The sequence below is a fragment of the Gossypium raimondii genome, chromosome 7 (assembly GCF_025698545.1).
Source record: "Gossypium raimondii isolate GPD5lz chromosome 7, ASM2569854v1, whole genome shotgun sequence".
Taxonomy (NCBI): domain Eukaryota; kingdom Viridiplantae; phylum Streptophyta; class Magnoliopsida; order Malvales; family Malvaceae; genus Gossypium; species Gossypium raimondii.
This window is the reverse complement of record NC_068571.1, coordinates 52,958,033-52,971,287: the sequence shown is the minus strand read 5'-3', so window position 1 is coordinate 52,971,287 and position 13,255 is coordinate 52,958,033. Positions and strand designations below refer to the sequence as shown.

Here is a 13,255-nt window from a genome sequence, read left to right as displayed (position 1 = left end):
GGTTAACCGAATTATGCACAGCCCTACACTTAAGTGCGTAATGTCCTTCACTTCAAGGACTGAGGTATTATGCCTAGTTTAGGCATTTTAGAATAAAATAAATAGTTACATAGTCAATATTACACACGTGAAATACCAAATATGTAAATAAAAAAGGTTGAATACGAGATTATAAAGTTTTTGATTCAGAATTTGAGATTAAAATATTCTTTCACATCAAAGAACCAAAGTGAATTTTGATATATTTTTTGCTTCCATGGATTTCACCTGGCTTTGAATTGCTTGCATAATCCAATTTAAAATTGTAGAAAAACTACATTCAAAAGATCAAAAGTAAAAGGACTAAACGTAGAAAAAATCACAAATTGAGAGCATATTATCTTTTTGGACCATAACTCCATTAATTGATTCAGCTTCTGATTCCCCCACCTATGGCCAATAATTGCCCTTTAATTAAGGCTCAAAAATGGTCATCACAGTCACATCACACTCACAACTTTCCCATTGAAAGGGGCAATGAGCACATGCCCATGGCCGTCCCTTTGTGTTTTGACAGTTTTGTAGCTTTTTGTTTTCTAACTACACCACACTGTTTTCCTTTTTGTCTAATACAGCTTCTAATTATAATGCCAAAAAGTGCTTAACCAAATAATTACAAACAAAGGGAAATTCATAAAAGTTTCAAAACTTTTTAGGGTAAATTTTTACGTTTTATTCAATTAATTTTAAAAAGTTATAAAATATTTACTAAAATTTTTAAAAGTTTTCATTTAAGTCTCTAAATTGTTAAAATCATTATTGTATAGCCTTTTCCGTTTGTACCGTCTGCACTAATTGAAAGCTTTTCTTTCCCTCCTCTTCTACCATTTGGTATTTTTCATGAAATTGCTTTAAACGTCATAAATCTGCTAATTAAAATTCAAACAACTTTCTTTTCCAATATCTGATACTAGTTATCAGACTGACTTTGACCTAAGGTATGTTTTTTTACTTATTAATAGGTATTGATCCACGTATCAACTTTCAAAAACTCAATTGGAGTTTGCTAGCTGGACTTTAAAAAAAAAAACTTAACAGTCCAATAACTTAAATAAAAATTTTGAATAATTTAATAACTATTTTATAATTTTTATAGTTAAATGATAAAAACATTAACTTACTAATAATTTAATATTAAATATAGTTTACCCAACTTTTATTAGGTAATGATTAATTCTATTAAAATTATGTAATTTGAATATATAAAAAATTCCTACATTATAAATTTGTGATAGGGGACCAAAAGATCTTTGATTTTCAGAAAAATAAAGTAAAGAAAAGAAAACACAAGGGAATGTCTCACAACTAAAATATTCCCTTGTTTAAACTTTTGTTATTGGGAAATGCAAAAGGTATAATTTTGGTTTTAATCCTTTTCTATGCCTGAAATTTAAGATTTAATTCCTCTATTTTTAATTTAACATAATTTAAGCTTTGTGCCTTTTTAATATTATTAGTAGTCCAAATTTTATAATACCTTTAGTTTTTGTGATGAGGTGGAATTTAAAAAGAAAACCTCCTTTTAAGATTTGATTGATTTGTAAACGTATTATTGATTGAATATGGTTGATTGGATTTCCACGTGACTTGAATGTATGATTGACTTTAATGAAAGTAATTAACTATAGTTATTAATTTGAATCTATTAATGACATGATAAAAGTAAGCTATCAAATTATGCTAAACTAAAATAGAGGATTAGATCCCAACTTTTAACATAGTAGAAGGACTAAAATCAGAATTAGACCAATGTGAAATAAGAAGACAAAGTTATTATGATTTGGTGGACATTTAATCTTAGCAGATTTGGTCAAAATTTTGGTTTATTTGTACCCATTAAATATAAGCATGATTATTCAAATTCAAATTAATTAAAAGTTTTCGAATATTTAAATCCTTTTAATATAAACATTTAATAAACTATCTAGTTGGTCACCCAAATTTTAGGATGTTTTCATTTTGGTCACTCAAAAAGAAATTCTTACAATTTTGTTGCTCAACTTTAAGAACGCTTTCATTTTAGTCACCTAGCTGTTAAATCTCTAACAACGGTTTACTGTACACGTCATATCATATATACACTTTCATTTTGGTCACCAAACTTCTAGGCCGTTTTCATTTGGTCACTCAAAAAAATATGACTTTTTAAGCATTGATTGGGGTAAAAAAATTAAGGATTAAATTGTACTTATTTACTCATTTCGAGAGTTCTAAATTTTTTTCAATATTATAATTTTAAATTTTAAAACATCAAAATCAATTAAATAAATTGTTGATATTATATTAACAAATCGACCGATATTATAGTAACAAAAAGAAAAAAAAATTATTAATTTCAATATTATAGTGACAAATCATTGATATTATCTACGGATAAAAATTTTCAATAATTTATTTAATTGATTATTATGTTTTGAAAGTTAACATTTCAATATTGTATTAAAAATTTCAGCAATGAGATAAAATTACAAATTAAAAATATTTTAGTACATTATTTTAATTTCTATTATTTTTCACTTTAATCCTTATTTTTTACTCGACCAAGACTTAAAAATATATATTTTATTGGTGACCAAAATGAAAGCAACCTAGAAGTTGGTTAAAAAAATAAAAGTGTAAACATGATTTGACGTACGCTATTAATAATTTAACGCTTGAGCGACTAAAATAAAAACGTTTTAAAAATTGGTGACGAAATTACAAAAATATTTTTTTAATGACCAAAATAAAAACACCCTAAAAATTGAGTGACCAATTCAGATAATTTAACTTATATTTTTTTGTACAATACCTAAACTGCCATTAACCCAACTCCTCAAACAATTTTATCTCTATGCCCTTGTGTTTCTCCCAAGTCCTAACCTCATAAGCCAATGATTCTACTCAGGATGGAAAGGGAAACCTCAAATTAACACAAATTACCATGAACCATAAAGATTTGAGGACCATATATTATCACTATAGCATACCATAATAATTCTCTCCAACTTAAACTTGCCCAAAGGTCGGATAGTCCGCTTAGTTCGAGCTGGGATTGGATAAGGATTATTGTACCTCATTTTGACCTAATCCGAATTCAATTTAAACAAAAAAAAATATTTTAATTATAAAAATATATAAATCATTATTTTATCAACTTTTTTGAAACCAGACCTCAACCCGTCCCATTATCAACTCTACTCCAACTAAAGAACTGTAACAGTTAAACTGAACAAAACTTAACTACAATGGGTAGGTTCTGTAAGAGAGAAAACAGGAAGAGCAGCAGCAGACATAAAAAGAAACAGAGAATTTAGTTAAAATCAGTTAACCATTGAATGATTTTCCCGGAAAATTTGGCAATGATTTTCCTACCTTAAACAAACAACCATTTTTAGTCTTTGTGGTTTATAGTTTCTTTGTCAGCTGAACCTCAAATTTGTGCTCCAAAAACATTCACCGTTGATACTTTGCCTGCAAAAACAGCAAACAAGATTAACCACTCAAAAGAGCTTTATCTCTTTTCAGTACTGAAAAATTCAAATAAAAATCCTTGCTAGCCTCTCATTTTCACTCATTAAAAACAGACTGTTTTGTTTTTTGTTTTGTTTTTTATAATTGTTTTTCAACTTTGTTTCTTCTTCAATTTTTTTGCTGTTAAAAAACGAGAAGAAGAAACACAGGAATTGAATGATGGTTCAAACATTGACTCGCCTGTATAGTACTCGAAATGTAGGATCTTTTCGCCTGTTTGATAATCCAATGAGACATCACCACCACCAGCAACAAAACGCAACCGCGGCAGGCGGTAATAACGAGCACGTGGATGATGTCGATGATAATCTGCAACCAAGTGAAGATAAATCAATGGGGCAGCAAAATATAGGAGAGCCTGTGGTAGAAACTCCCCAGGAGAGGCCACAAACAGGTGCGAGAATTTTCTTTCCTACCAAACACGCTCAAACATCCATATTCTTTTTCAGTTTTTCACCACCCCTAATTCCATTTCTTCCAGATTTTTCACTCTGCTAAGCAAACCACTAATCTTGTTTCCGTATTTTTGCTTTACAATCTATGAACAAGAAAGCTAACGAAGATGACGCTAATCTTTTGTAATGCAGCTAAGTGAACAAGAATTCTTTTTCCTACCAAACACGCTCAAACATTCATATTCTTTTTCAGTTTTTCACCTTCTTTTATTCATTCTTCTGTTTTTTTTTTCACTCTGCCAAGCAAACCACTAAACTCGTTTTCGTATTTTTGCTTTACTATCTATGAACAAGAAAGCTAATGAAGACAAAGCTAATCTTTGTAATGCAGTTAAGTGAGCCGGAATTTTCTTCCCTACCTAAGACACTCAAACATTAATGTTCTTCTTTGGTTTTTCACCATCCTATATCCATTTCTTCCCTTTTTTCTACTCTGCCAAGCTAACCACTAATCTCATTTTCCTAATTTTTGCTTTACAATCTATGAACAAGAAAGCTAATTATTTCCTTCTAATATATATATGCATGTATATATTGATACAGATATGGAGCAGATGAAGGAAAGGTTTTCTAAGTTGCTTCTGGGAGAAGATATGTCAGGAGGAGGCAAAGGTGTTCCTTCGGCTTTGGCTTTGTCAAATGCAGTGACAAACCTAGCAGGTAGAACATTTCTTGTCTAAAATTTACGGTATAATGATAAACTTATTTCTTTATTTTTTTAGAGCTAAATTTGACTCTAAAACTTTCAAAAAGGGTCAAATTGCTTTTCTTATATGTTAGTTTACATGTATTTCACGCTAACATGGCATTATTCATCTTATATGCCACGTCAAAAATAATTTTAAAATTATAAAATATTCAAAATTGAAAAAAATTCAATATTAAAAAAAAAAGCATGAAGTACACAGTGAGTTGTGATATGGATGCCATATTAGTCAGAGTTTCCATTAAAAACATCAACTCGACTCTTTTTTTAAAAGATTAAAGATCAAATTGACTCTTTTTAACAAATTGAGAACCAGATTTAGTTAAAAAATGAATAAGGATCAGATCTGACATTATGTCAAAATCTAATTATCAAATGCATAATAAAAACCTCAAAGTTTAGCTTAGTTAGTTCATGTAACCACTCATAGGAAACAAAATCCGGCAATTTCAGGGTCGAATCCCATCGATCTTCTAGCTTTCATTTTTCATTTCCATGATGAAAAATGTTGATAATTTGAACATATTGGTAAATGATAATTGCAGCATCTGTTTTTGGGGAACAAGTGAAATTAGGACCTATGGCACCAGAAACCAAAGCAAGGTGGAGAAAAGAAATGGATTGGCTTCTATCTGTAACCGATCACATTGTCGAATTCGTTCCTTCGCAACAGAAAACGAAGAACGGAACGAACGTGGAGGTAACATATAACTCACAAATCTTCGAACTAGTGCTACCATTTCACTATATGAACTCACAACAACTTGTTTCGAATTTGGACAGATTATGGTCACGAGACAAAGGAGTGATCTGCTTGTGAACATACCTGGTCTAAGAAAACTCGACACGATGCTTATTGTGAGTAACTTTATCCTTCTAGTTAACTTGATAAAAATCGCTAAAAGTATCATGGAGGCCCATGTACTATAATTCAGATGTATTTTACCATTTCTACTGAAAAAAAATGAGCCAATCAATCTCTGTACGATAGATTAAAGAACAAACTAGTCCTTTATGTTAAAAATTTCATCAGTTTGTACTGTTAAAAACTAGTTCCTATATATTAGCATGAGGTACACATGGCATGCCAAGTGATACTATCTAGTTATTTTGTTAGCCACGCCAATTTTTAACATGACAAATGGATGAAATTTCTAACAGAAATAATCAATTTGCTCTTTTATCCAATGTACAAAGACTAATTTGCTTATTTTTTGAATAGAGAGGGTAAAATGCAATTCGAAAGAGGCTCCATGAAACTTTTAGTGATAAAGATCATATGATAAATAAATATTTGATCAAAATTTATAATTAAAAAACAGGAGACTCTTGATGGCTTTGGACAAGAAAAAGAATTTTGGTATGTCTCTAAAGATGATGACCAAGAGAATGAAAACGGTCAAAGGGACGATAAATGGTGGCATCCAACTGTTAAAGTACCTGTAAACGGGTTATCGGAAATGTCACGGAGATGGCTGCAGTGTCAAAAGGAGTCAGTAAACCAGGTGCTAAAAGCAGCTATGGCTATCAATGCTGAAGTACTATCTGAAATAGAGATACCTGAAAGTTACATTGATTCACTCCCCAGGGTAAAGAAATAAGACTTCTTTGGTAAAAGTACCATGAAGGCTCTAGTAAAGGAGTCGGATTGCATTTTGCCCCTTCTACTGAAAAAATGGGCAAATTAGTCCTTGGTCATTCTATTAAAAATTCCCTCTATTTTTTATTATTCTGTCAGCCATGCCAGTTTTTAAAAGTATAAATGGACGAAATTTTTAACAGAAAAGCCAATTTACTCTTTGAACCAACATACAAGGACTAATTTGACTTTTTTTTAGTAGAAGGGCTAAAATGCAATTTGACTCTTAGTACAAAAGCCTCCATGGTACTTTTACCAACTTCTTTTAATCAATTTTTTAGTTACCTTTATTGATCTTCTCCATCACGTAGAATGGAAGAGCGAGCCTCGGTGATTTGATCTATAAAGGCATTACAGTGGACCACTTTGATCCATCACAATTCCTTTCGACTATGGACTTGTCGACGGAACACAAAGTTCTTGACCTTAAGAATAGGATTGAGGCTTCCATTGTCATTTGGAAGAGGAAGATGCACCAAAAAGACGGTAGGTCTTCTTGGGGTTCGGGTGTTAGCTTGGAAAAAAGGGAACTCTTCGAAGAAAGGGCGGAAACTATTTTAATCTTGTTAAAGCAACGTTATCCCGGACTTCCACAATCTTCACTCGATATATCTAAGTTACAAGATAATAGGGTACATACACAACAAGCAAAGCATTAAATGTTATTCAAAGGTTGATGATAAAAAACTTACTTGATCTTCGATTTTTCACCAGGATGTAGGACATGCTATTCTAGAGAGCTATTCAAGGATTCTAGAGAGCTTGGCCTTCAATGTCATGTCAAGAATCGAGGATGTCCTTCATGCTGATTCCCTTGCTCAAACATCATCACCACAAAAATCCGAGACATCCCCTAGCTCATCTGATGAAGATGCATTGAGGGTGAGCAGTTCAGACACACCAACACTATCAGATTTTATGGGTTGGGGTATTGCTTCAAGGAGAAGAAGCTCAACTGATCTAGAAATCTACTTTAAGGGTGACAATGACAAAAAACTGGCCAAGCCACCGGTTAGTTCTATGCAGAAAAAGTCTCCTAATCTAGAGAAGCTGGAATCCTTAAGTGGCAATAGAAGTCCAAAAGGTCGTTATTGATAGATAGAGAAAATGCAATAACTGGGAGACAAGTACATATAAATGTATATATAGTTAGAAAGAAAGGTTATCGTAATATACATATGTTCAGTCCAAATGTCCAATGTAGGATTCCATTGGGGACAGTAACTAATGTCCAAATTTGGACAGGGAAGTGATTGTATGACTCTTTTAAGATTTGATGTATTTGGGAACTGCTTTCCGGCTGTCTTCATCTCTAGTAAACTGTTCTGTCATTTACTTGGTCTGCAAGTATGTAAATTTTTTGCCTCAAAATGCACCATGAAACTAAATTAGTTCTAATGCGGAATCCTGAGTCACTTGTCTGCACATGTGAAGAAGAAAAGCAGCACTCTTTAGTGTCGAGTTCATGCTTGTCTATGACTTTTACTGGACATGAAGCAGTATAATCCCTACAATAATGAACCGGTTAGAAACATGGAAGATCAAGCTAATGTCTATATGTGTATGTGTGTATATATATCACTCTAATGTTGCGTAGATAAAGAGAGTCAACATACCTTGGTTCTTCATTTAATTTCTCAATGGTTGCTACTGTTGCTATCGGTATTTCGAAAAAGGAGGAGCAAATTAACATAAAAGTGTAAGAATAAGAGTTCAATACATGGAGAAAACTAGCTAATTATAAACATAATCAAGATAGGAGAATTGAAATGCTATATATATAACGCTGGTAATGTCTTGGCATATTCGGATTGCACTTTGGCAAAATTGGATACTTTCTCTCCAGAAAGAAACGGCTTCCGATGGGCAAAAACCCTGCTAAAATACACCATAGTTCAATATAAATTCGGCTCAGGCACTTCAAAACTATACAACTAAAAACAGATTCCTACTGGTAGTTCAATACAATTTCCAAAACTTTACATGAAAGCCACTTGTTTCATATTTGAAAGTCGATTACACAGTTGCCAAGCATCTCTGCAGTTTCTATTTCTGATAGAACTTTGTGTTGATCGGAGGAGACAGAAGCAAACGAAATACTGGTGATGTTTTTGTACATTTCCTCAGCTAGCTTTTGTGGTTTATCATAGTTTCCATTGTTTAATGGCAGGAAATTCGAGTTAACTTCGGTTTGAGTAGTTGACCTGGTATGTTCCTTGTTACGGTTAAGAGACTGCGAATCTGTCACACATGAAAACCTTGCATGTAAACAAATCAATGGGACACCATAAAGTCGAATTTGCTGACATCAAATAAATTGCATGCATACTACTACTATGTGACATATGATAGCTGAGTGAAGAAACATTGATAAACTAAGCTCGGTAATACCTTCCGTTATGGCTACGGAATCTTCCTTCACCGCATGTGAGTTAGCTCGTCTAATGCATAACCATGTTCTTTCAGAATCATAATCTAGTTCCGATGCAATGGGAATATGCCAGTGGCCTTTCTCTGATTCCTATTGACATGTATTTGCATATATGAAGATTCAGCACACTATATCTCTCTCTATTCTTTCAATTTATAGTTCGTAGGGACTTACCTGAATTACTACCGAACATGGAGGAGGCATGTAAAATACTGGACTGGTGTTTGAGAAACTGAAATGCACCTTTGATAAGGAAAAAAGACAGATTCTTTATTAGTAGAATTGCTTTAGAGAATCATACTAAGCAACTAAGCATATATTGAGAGCTTTACTCACTTGATGCCTTTCTTTCCATTTCGGAAAGAATTCATTTCCCAAAAGTTGAAAGGTATGGTCTCTCATCTCATCGTTAGTCACGATTAAACACTTAAACTTGATAGCTGCATACAACCAGTACCTGAAGCACAGATTAAATAGAACTGTAATGTGCCATTATGCAAATGAGCAATCATGCAAGTTAGCTGTAACTTCCCGTATTTCGTACCAATCATCATTGGAACCGGTTGGTGTTGAATATAGAGCATCGGCATTTTTCCACTTCTCAATTAATGCTTTATTTACTGGTTCATCCATCTTCCGTCCAGTGATCCGTTTGTTATGCAAAACAATAAGTGGCCATCTCCTTGATGGAAGTTTCTGTCGTATTGCATTAACAACAGCATTGACCTTTGATGGCATGAATCTTTTCTGGCTGAAAAGACCGACATTAGCCGCATCAACCACAGCTTCAAACGGTCCATAGTAGTCAAGCCATTTCTATAACAAAAATAAAGTTACAACTTTATCAAAAGCATACATGATTATAGTGATTGAAAAAAAGATTATTTCCATACTTGAAACTTTTGAAAACTGAAGTTCTTCTCTCGTTTTATAGCTATCGAAGCAACTGATTCGGCAAACTTCTCGGTTTCTATAGGATCGAGATCGATTAAAGCCAACTTATCACCACAACATTTACATAAAGCATCATCACCAACAACTGTATATGATATACTCCATTTTCCTTTACCTAACCAACCTTGTCCGTGCCAACCTCCACCACCATTTTCGATTGCTTCCTTCATTAACTTTTGGTCTATTCGTCGTTTCCCCACTCTCGAGGCTGCTTTACTCTCGAACCATCTAACAATTATATCAGCAGTAGAAGGTGATACTTTCCTCACACTTGTTCTTAATTTATGCAATAAATAATACACTTTATCACCTTTTCCAGCCCCTACACTAACTCTTAAAAGTGCTTCTAATTCAGGCTCTTCGGGTTGAACACCATGTTCCAACATATGTTTCTCGACTTCAAACGCTTTATTAATGTCTCCGGTAGTACAGAAAACAGATAAAGCAGGACCATAAGATCGTAATCTAGGGTTTATACCTAGTGGTTTCATTTGTTTTACCATATCAAATGCCATATCACCATCTCCCATTGACATTGCCATTCTTGCTACAGATGTTAATGTCGCTTCGTTCATCTGTACATTGCTTGAACACATCGTCTCGTATATCTCAAATCCCTTAACCAGCGCATGTTTCTTAACATCTTCACTTACCCAAATCTCATCATCTTCTAAATAATAAGGCTTTGTAGACCCATTTGCTAAACTATTATCAAAATCAACCAATTTACCATTGTTTAAAACAGGTCTATTACCACTACCACTTTTAGCAGGTTGAACAATACCCATAGCTGCAGAAGAACAAAGATACAAAAGCACAGCATAATGATATTGCCCCATTGTGATCCCTTCTTTTATAGCTTTATCATATAGCTGAATAGCCCCCATTACATCCCCTCTTTTTGAACACATATCCAATTGAACCCTTAAGTGTACTACAGGTGAATTAGCCTTATCTTTCTTTGGTTTTTTCCCCACCACAGAGTTATTTTCCATGGTTTTAGATGATTTTAATGAAGAACTATCAAAACCCATTTTTTTCTTATCCTTTACATACCTTTTCTTTTCAGCTTTCTCTTCCAAAACAGAACTAAAAAGGCTCTCTAACTTGTTCCTTTCAGTTCCACCATTGCTAGACCTTGAAGAAGAACTAAACCCAGAACCAGTTTCTTTCCTAGCCTTTTTTTCGTAGTGTTTTGTGGATAGCTTTGCATTGAAATGGTGTCTAACACTAGCATGTCTTGTTCTATGTATAAAATGTTGGGGGATTTGGTGTTTTGGAGGTGAAGGGTAAAGAAAATGAGTGGAAGATGCTGATGAAGGGTACTTACAGAGAGTGATGGAAAGGAAGTAGTAGTGTGTTGGCTGTTGTTGCATAGTGGTGAAAGTAAAGGAGGCCATGTGTGGCCGTTAGGATATATCCATCTTTGTCTTTCTGATAATACATGGTCTAGTAAATTAATAATAAAATTCTATGGATTCGGCTAGAATTAGGTAAAACTACCGTAGAGATCCCTGTACAAAAAGTTAAATTATATTTTACTCTCTTTACTCAAAAATAGGTAAATTAGTATTTATATATTAAATCAAAGAGCGCACAGGTCTTTTCTGTTAAATTTTCATCTATTTGTAGTATTAAAAATTGGCGTGGTTGGTAAAATAATTAGATGGTGACAAGTGGTGTGCCACTATCCCTCCGACTTATGTACAATAACAGTTTTTAACAATAGAAATGAATGAAATTTTTAAGAAAAAGACTATTTTGTTTTGATTTAACATATAAAGAGTAATTTGTTTTTTTAGTAGAAGGACAAAATAAAATATGATTTCTAATACAAAGACTTCCACGATACTTTTACCTGTATCCTTTCAAAATCATAAACAAATGAATTTTGATTATTAAATATTCTTTTGAAAACATATTGTATTTAATATATATTATATTTATATATTTTTAAAACGTATCACAATAACCAACATCTAATTGTAGTGGCTAACAAACATAAAAATTCTAGTCCTTTCATCAGTATTTATTTTTGAACGAAATTCCTCTCATTTATGATTTTTCAATATAATTGTTGAAATCTCATTATCTTAACACGCTTTATCAATTACTATTAAAAGGACAATATTCCGCGAGACTATGTTTATCTGAAAAAATTCAACTTTTAACTCGTGATTATAATTTAAAACTTTGGAAAATAAGTAGACGCTGATTTAAATCAAGTTAAAATCCAAAATTTTAGTTTTGACTTTTGAAAGAAAAAGCATTTTCAATAAAATTACTTTTATCTTTTCATTAAATCTTCTACCTTATAACATTATATTTAAAATAAACATTTTATCTTCCCAAAAATATTTATAGGCTGCAATAGTAAACACTATCAAAATTTTCAAAAACACTTTTCTGAAACACTTTTTCGCAATACTTTCAAACTTCAATGGTAAATTGACCTTGAATTGGATACTTGAAAAGTGAGCAAAAACTCTTCTAAAACTATTTCTTCATTTATAATATTCAAACCCGATATTTTATTTATGGGATATCAATTTTCTTATCACTTGATTTAATAAAAATAAACCATCATATTTAATTATTTGTGTGAAAATAAAACATATGTTAGAAAATGTCAAGAACAACGTCTAAAAAATTTTCATCAATACCCATTTAATATTGGCATGATTAATATCTTAAAATTTAAAAGTATAATGATTTATTTAATTCTCTAATTTTATATTTACTATTATTAATTCTTCATTTTTTATTCTTACTATTTAAAAATATGTTTTAAAATTAATTGTTAATATAGCATACTAGTGGACTTCTATATAAACAAATTAATAAACATTAACTTTTCATACATTTTAAGGATAATTTGACAAATAATACAACTTCAACAATTACAAGAAACAAAAATTAAATGAAAAATTAAAATAATTTTTTTATAAATTTAAAGAGACAAATAAGTCAATATACCAAAATTAAATTCAGCAACACTAATTGTTACAAATATTCCACTTTTACCCAACATCTAATATCGTCGCTGTATTAAACAACACAAAAATGTCATTGCTAAATTTAGTTGTTAATTCAGCATAATTTAGTCTTCAATGTCATTAACTAGCCTAAATAGCTAAAATTAATAGGTTAAAATGTGCCTATAGTCCCTGTACTCAAAAATTAAAAATTTAATCCCTGTACTTGTATACCTAAGAATTTAATCCTCTTCTTTTAAATTTTAAAATTTAAGAGCAACTATTAACACTATAATTTTTTTGGTTAAATTTGTTGTAGCATTTTGGAATAATAATAATAATAATAAAACTTAGCCATGTAGTTAAAAAATGTTGTAACTAACATGAATTTAACAAAAAAATTAACAATTGAACCCAAACCTTGAAATTTAAAAGGTAGGATAAAAATCCTGGAATACAAGTACAAGGACTAAATTCCTAATTTTGAAAAATACAGGGACCATAGGCATATTTTAACCCCAAAAGAACAAAGAATACAAAAAG

The 13,255-nt window shown here is 31.7% G+C and overlaps 2 protein-coding genes across 3 annotated transcripts; one reads left to right on the top strand and one right to left on the bottom strand.

Annotated features, from left to right (window-relative positions):
- The first annotated feature begins 3,544 nt into the window (after nt 1-3,544).
- On the top strand, nt 3,545-7,687 carry LOC105786132 (rho guanine nucleotide exchange factor 8). Of its 2 annotated transcripts, XM_012612483.2 has the most exons (7): nt 3,549-3,946; nt 4,551-4,667; nt 5,259-5,413; nt 5,497-5,571; nt 6,036-6,302; nt 6,664-6,984; nt 7,067-7,687. In XM_012612483.2, exons 1-7 carry the CDS (start codon nt 3,709-3,711, stop codon nt 7,445-7,447), a joined length of 1,554 nt encoding a protein of 517 aa, XP_012467937.1. In that variant the 5' UTR covers nt 3,549-3,708; the 3' UTR covers nt 7,448-7,687. The 2 variants fall into 2 exon arrangements, with proteins under 2 accessions (XP_012468089.1, XP_012467937.1); XM_012612635.2 differs by lacking the exon at nt 6,036-6,302 and having other exon boundaries at nt 3,545-3,946.
- Nucleotides 7,688-8,108: 421 nt separating this feature from the next.
- LOC105785630 (proteinaceous RNase P 1, chloroplastic/mitochondrial) lies at nt 8,109-11,160 on the bottom strand. The gene is made up of 6 exons (XM_012611780.2): nt 9,677-11,160; nt 9,328-9,599; nt 9,120-9,240; nt 8,958-9,026; nt 8,744-8,873; nt 8,109-8,593 (listed from the first exon to the last, which is right to left on the bottom strand). Exons 1-6 carry the CDS (start codon nt 11,135-11,137, stop codon nt 8,352-8,354), a joined length of 2,295 nt encoding a protein of 764 aa, XP_012467234.1. The 5' UTR covers nt 11,138-11,160; the 3' UTR covers nt 8,109-8,351.
- Nucleotides 11,161-13,255: the final 2,095 nt, after the last annotated feature.

Coding starts and splice junctions, on each gene's coding strand:
- LOC105786132 (XM_012612483.2), top strand. CDS start 3,709: ATGATGGTTCAAACATTGACTCGCCTGTATAGTACTCGAAATGTAGGA. Junction 5,414..5,496: donor AGAACGGAACGAACGTGGAG/GTAACATATAAC, acceptor GAATTTGGACAG/ATTATGGTCACGAGACAAAG. Junction 5,572..6,035: donor AACTCGACACGATGCTTATT/GTGAGTAACTTT, acceptor ATTAAAAAACAG/GAGACTCTTGATGGCTTTGG.
- LOC105785630 (XM_012611780.2), bottom strand. CDS start 11,137: ATGGCCTCCTTTACTTTCACCACTATGCAACAACAGCCAACACACTAC. Junction 8,874..8,957: donor CATGTTCGGTAGTAATTCAG/GTAAGTCCCTAC, acceptor ACATGTCAATAG/GAATCAGAGAAAGGCCACTG. Junction 8,594..8,743: donor TTCCGTAGCCATAACGGAAG/GTATTACCGAGC, acceptor CATGTGTGACAG/ATTCGCAGTCTCTTAACCGT.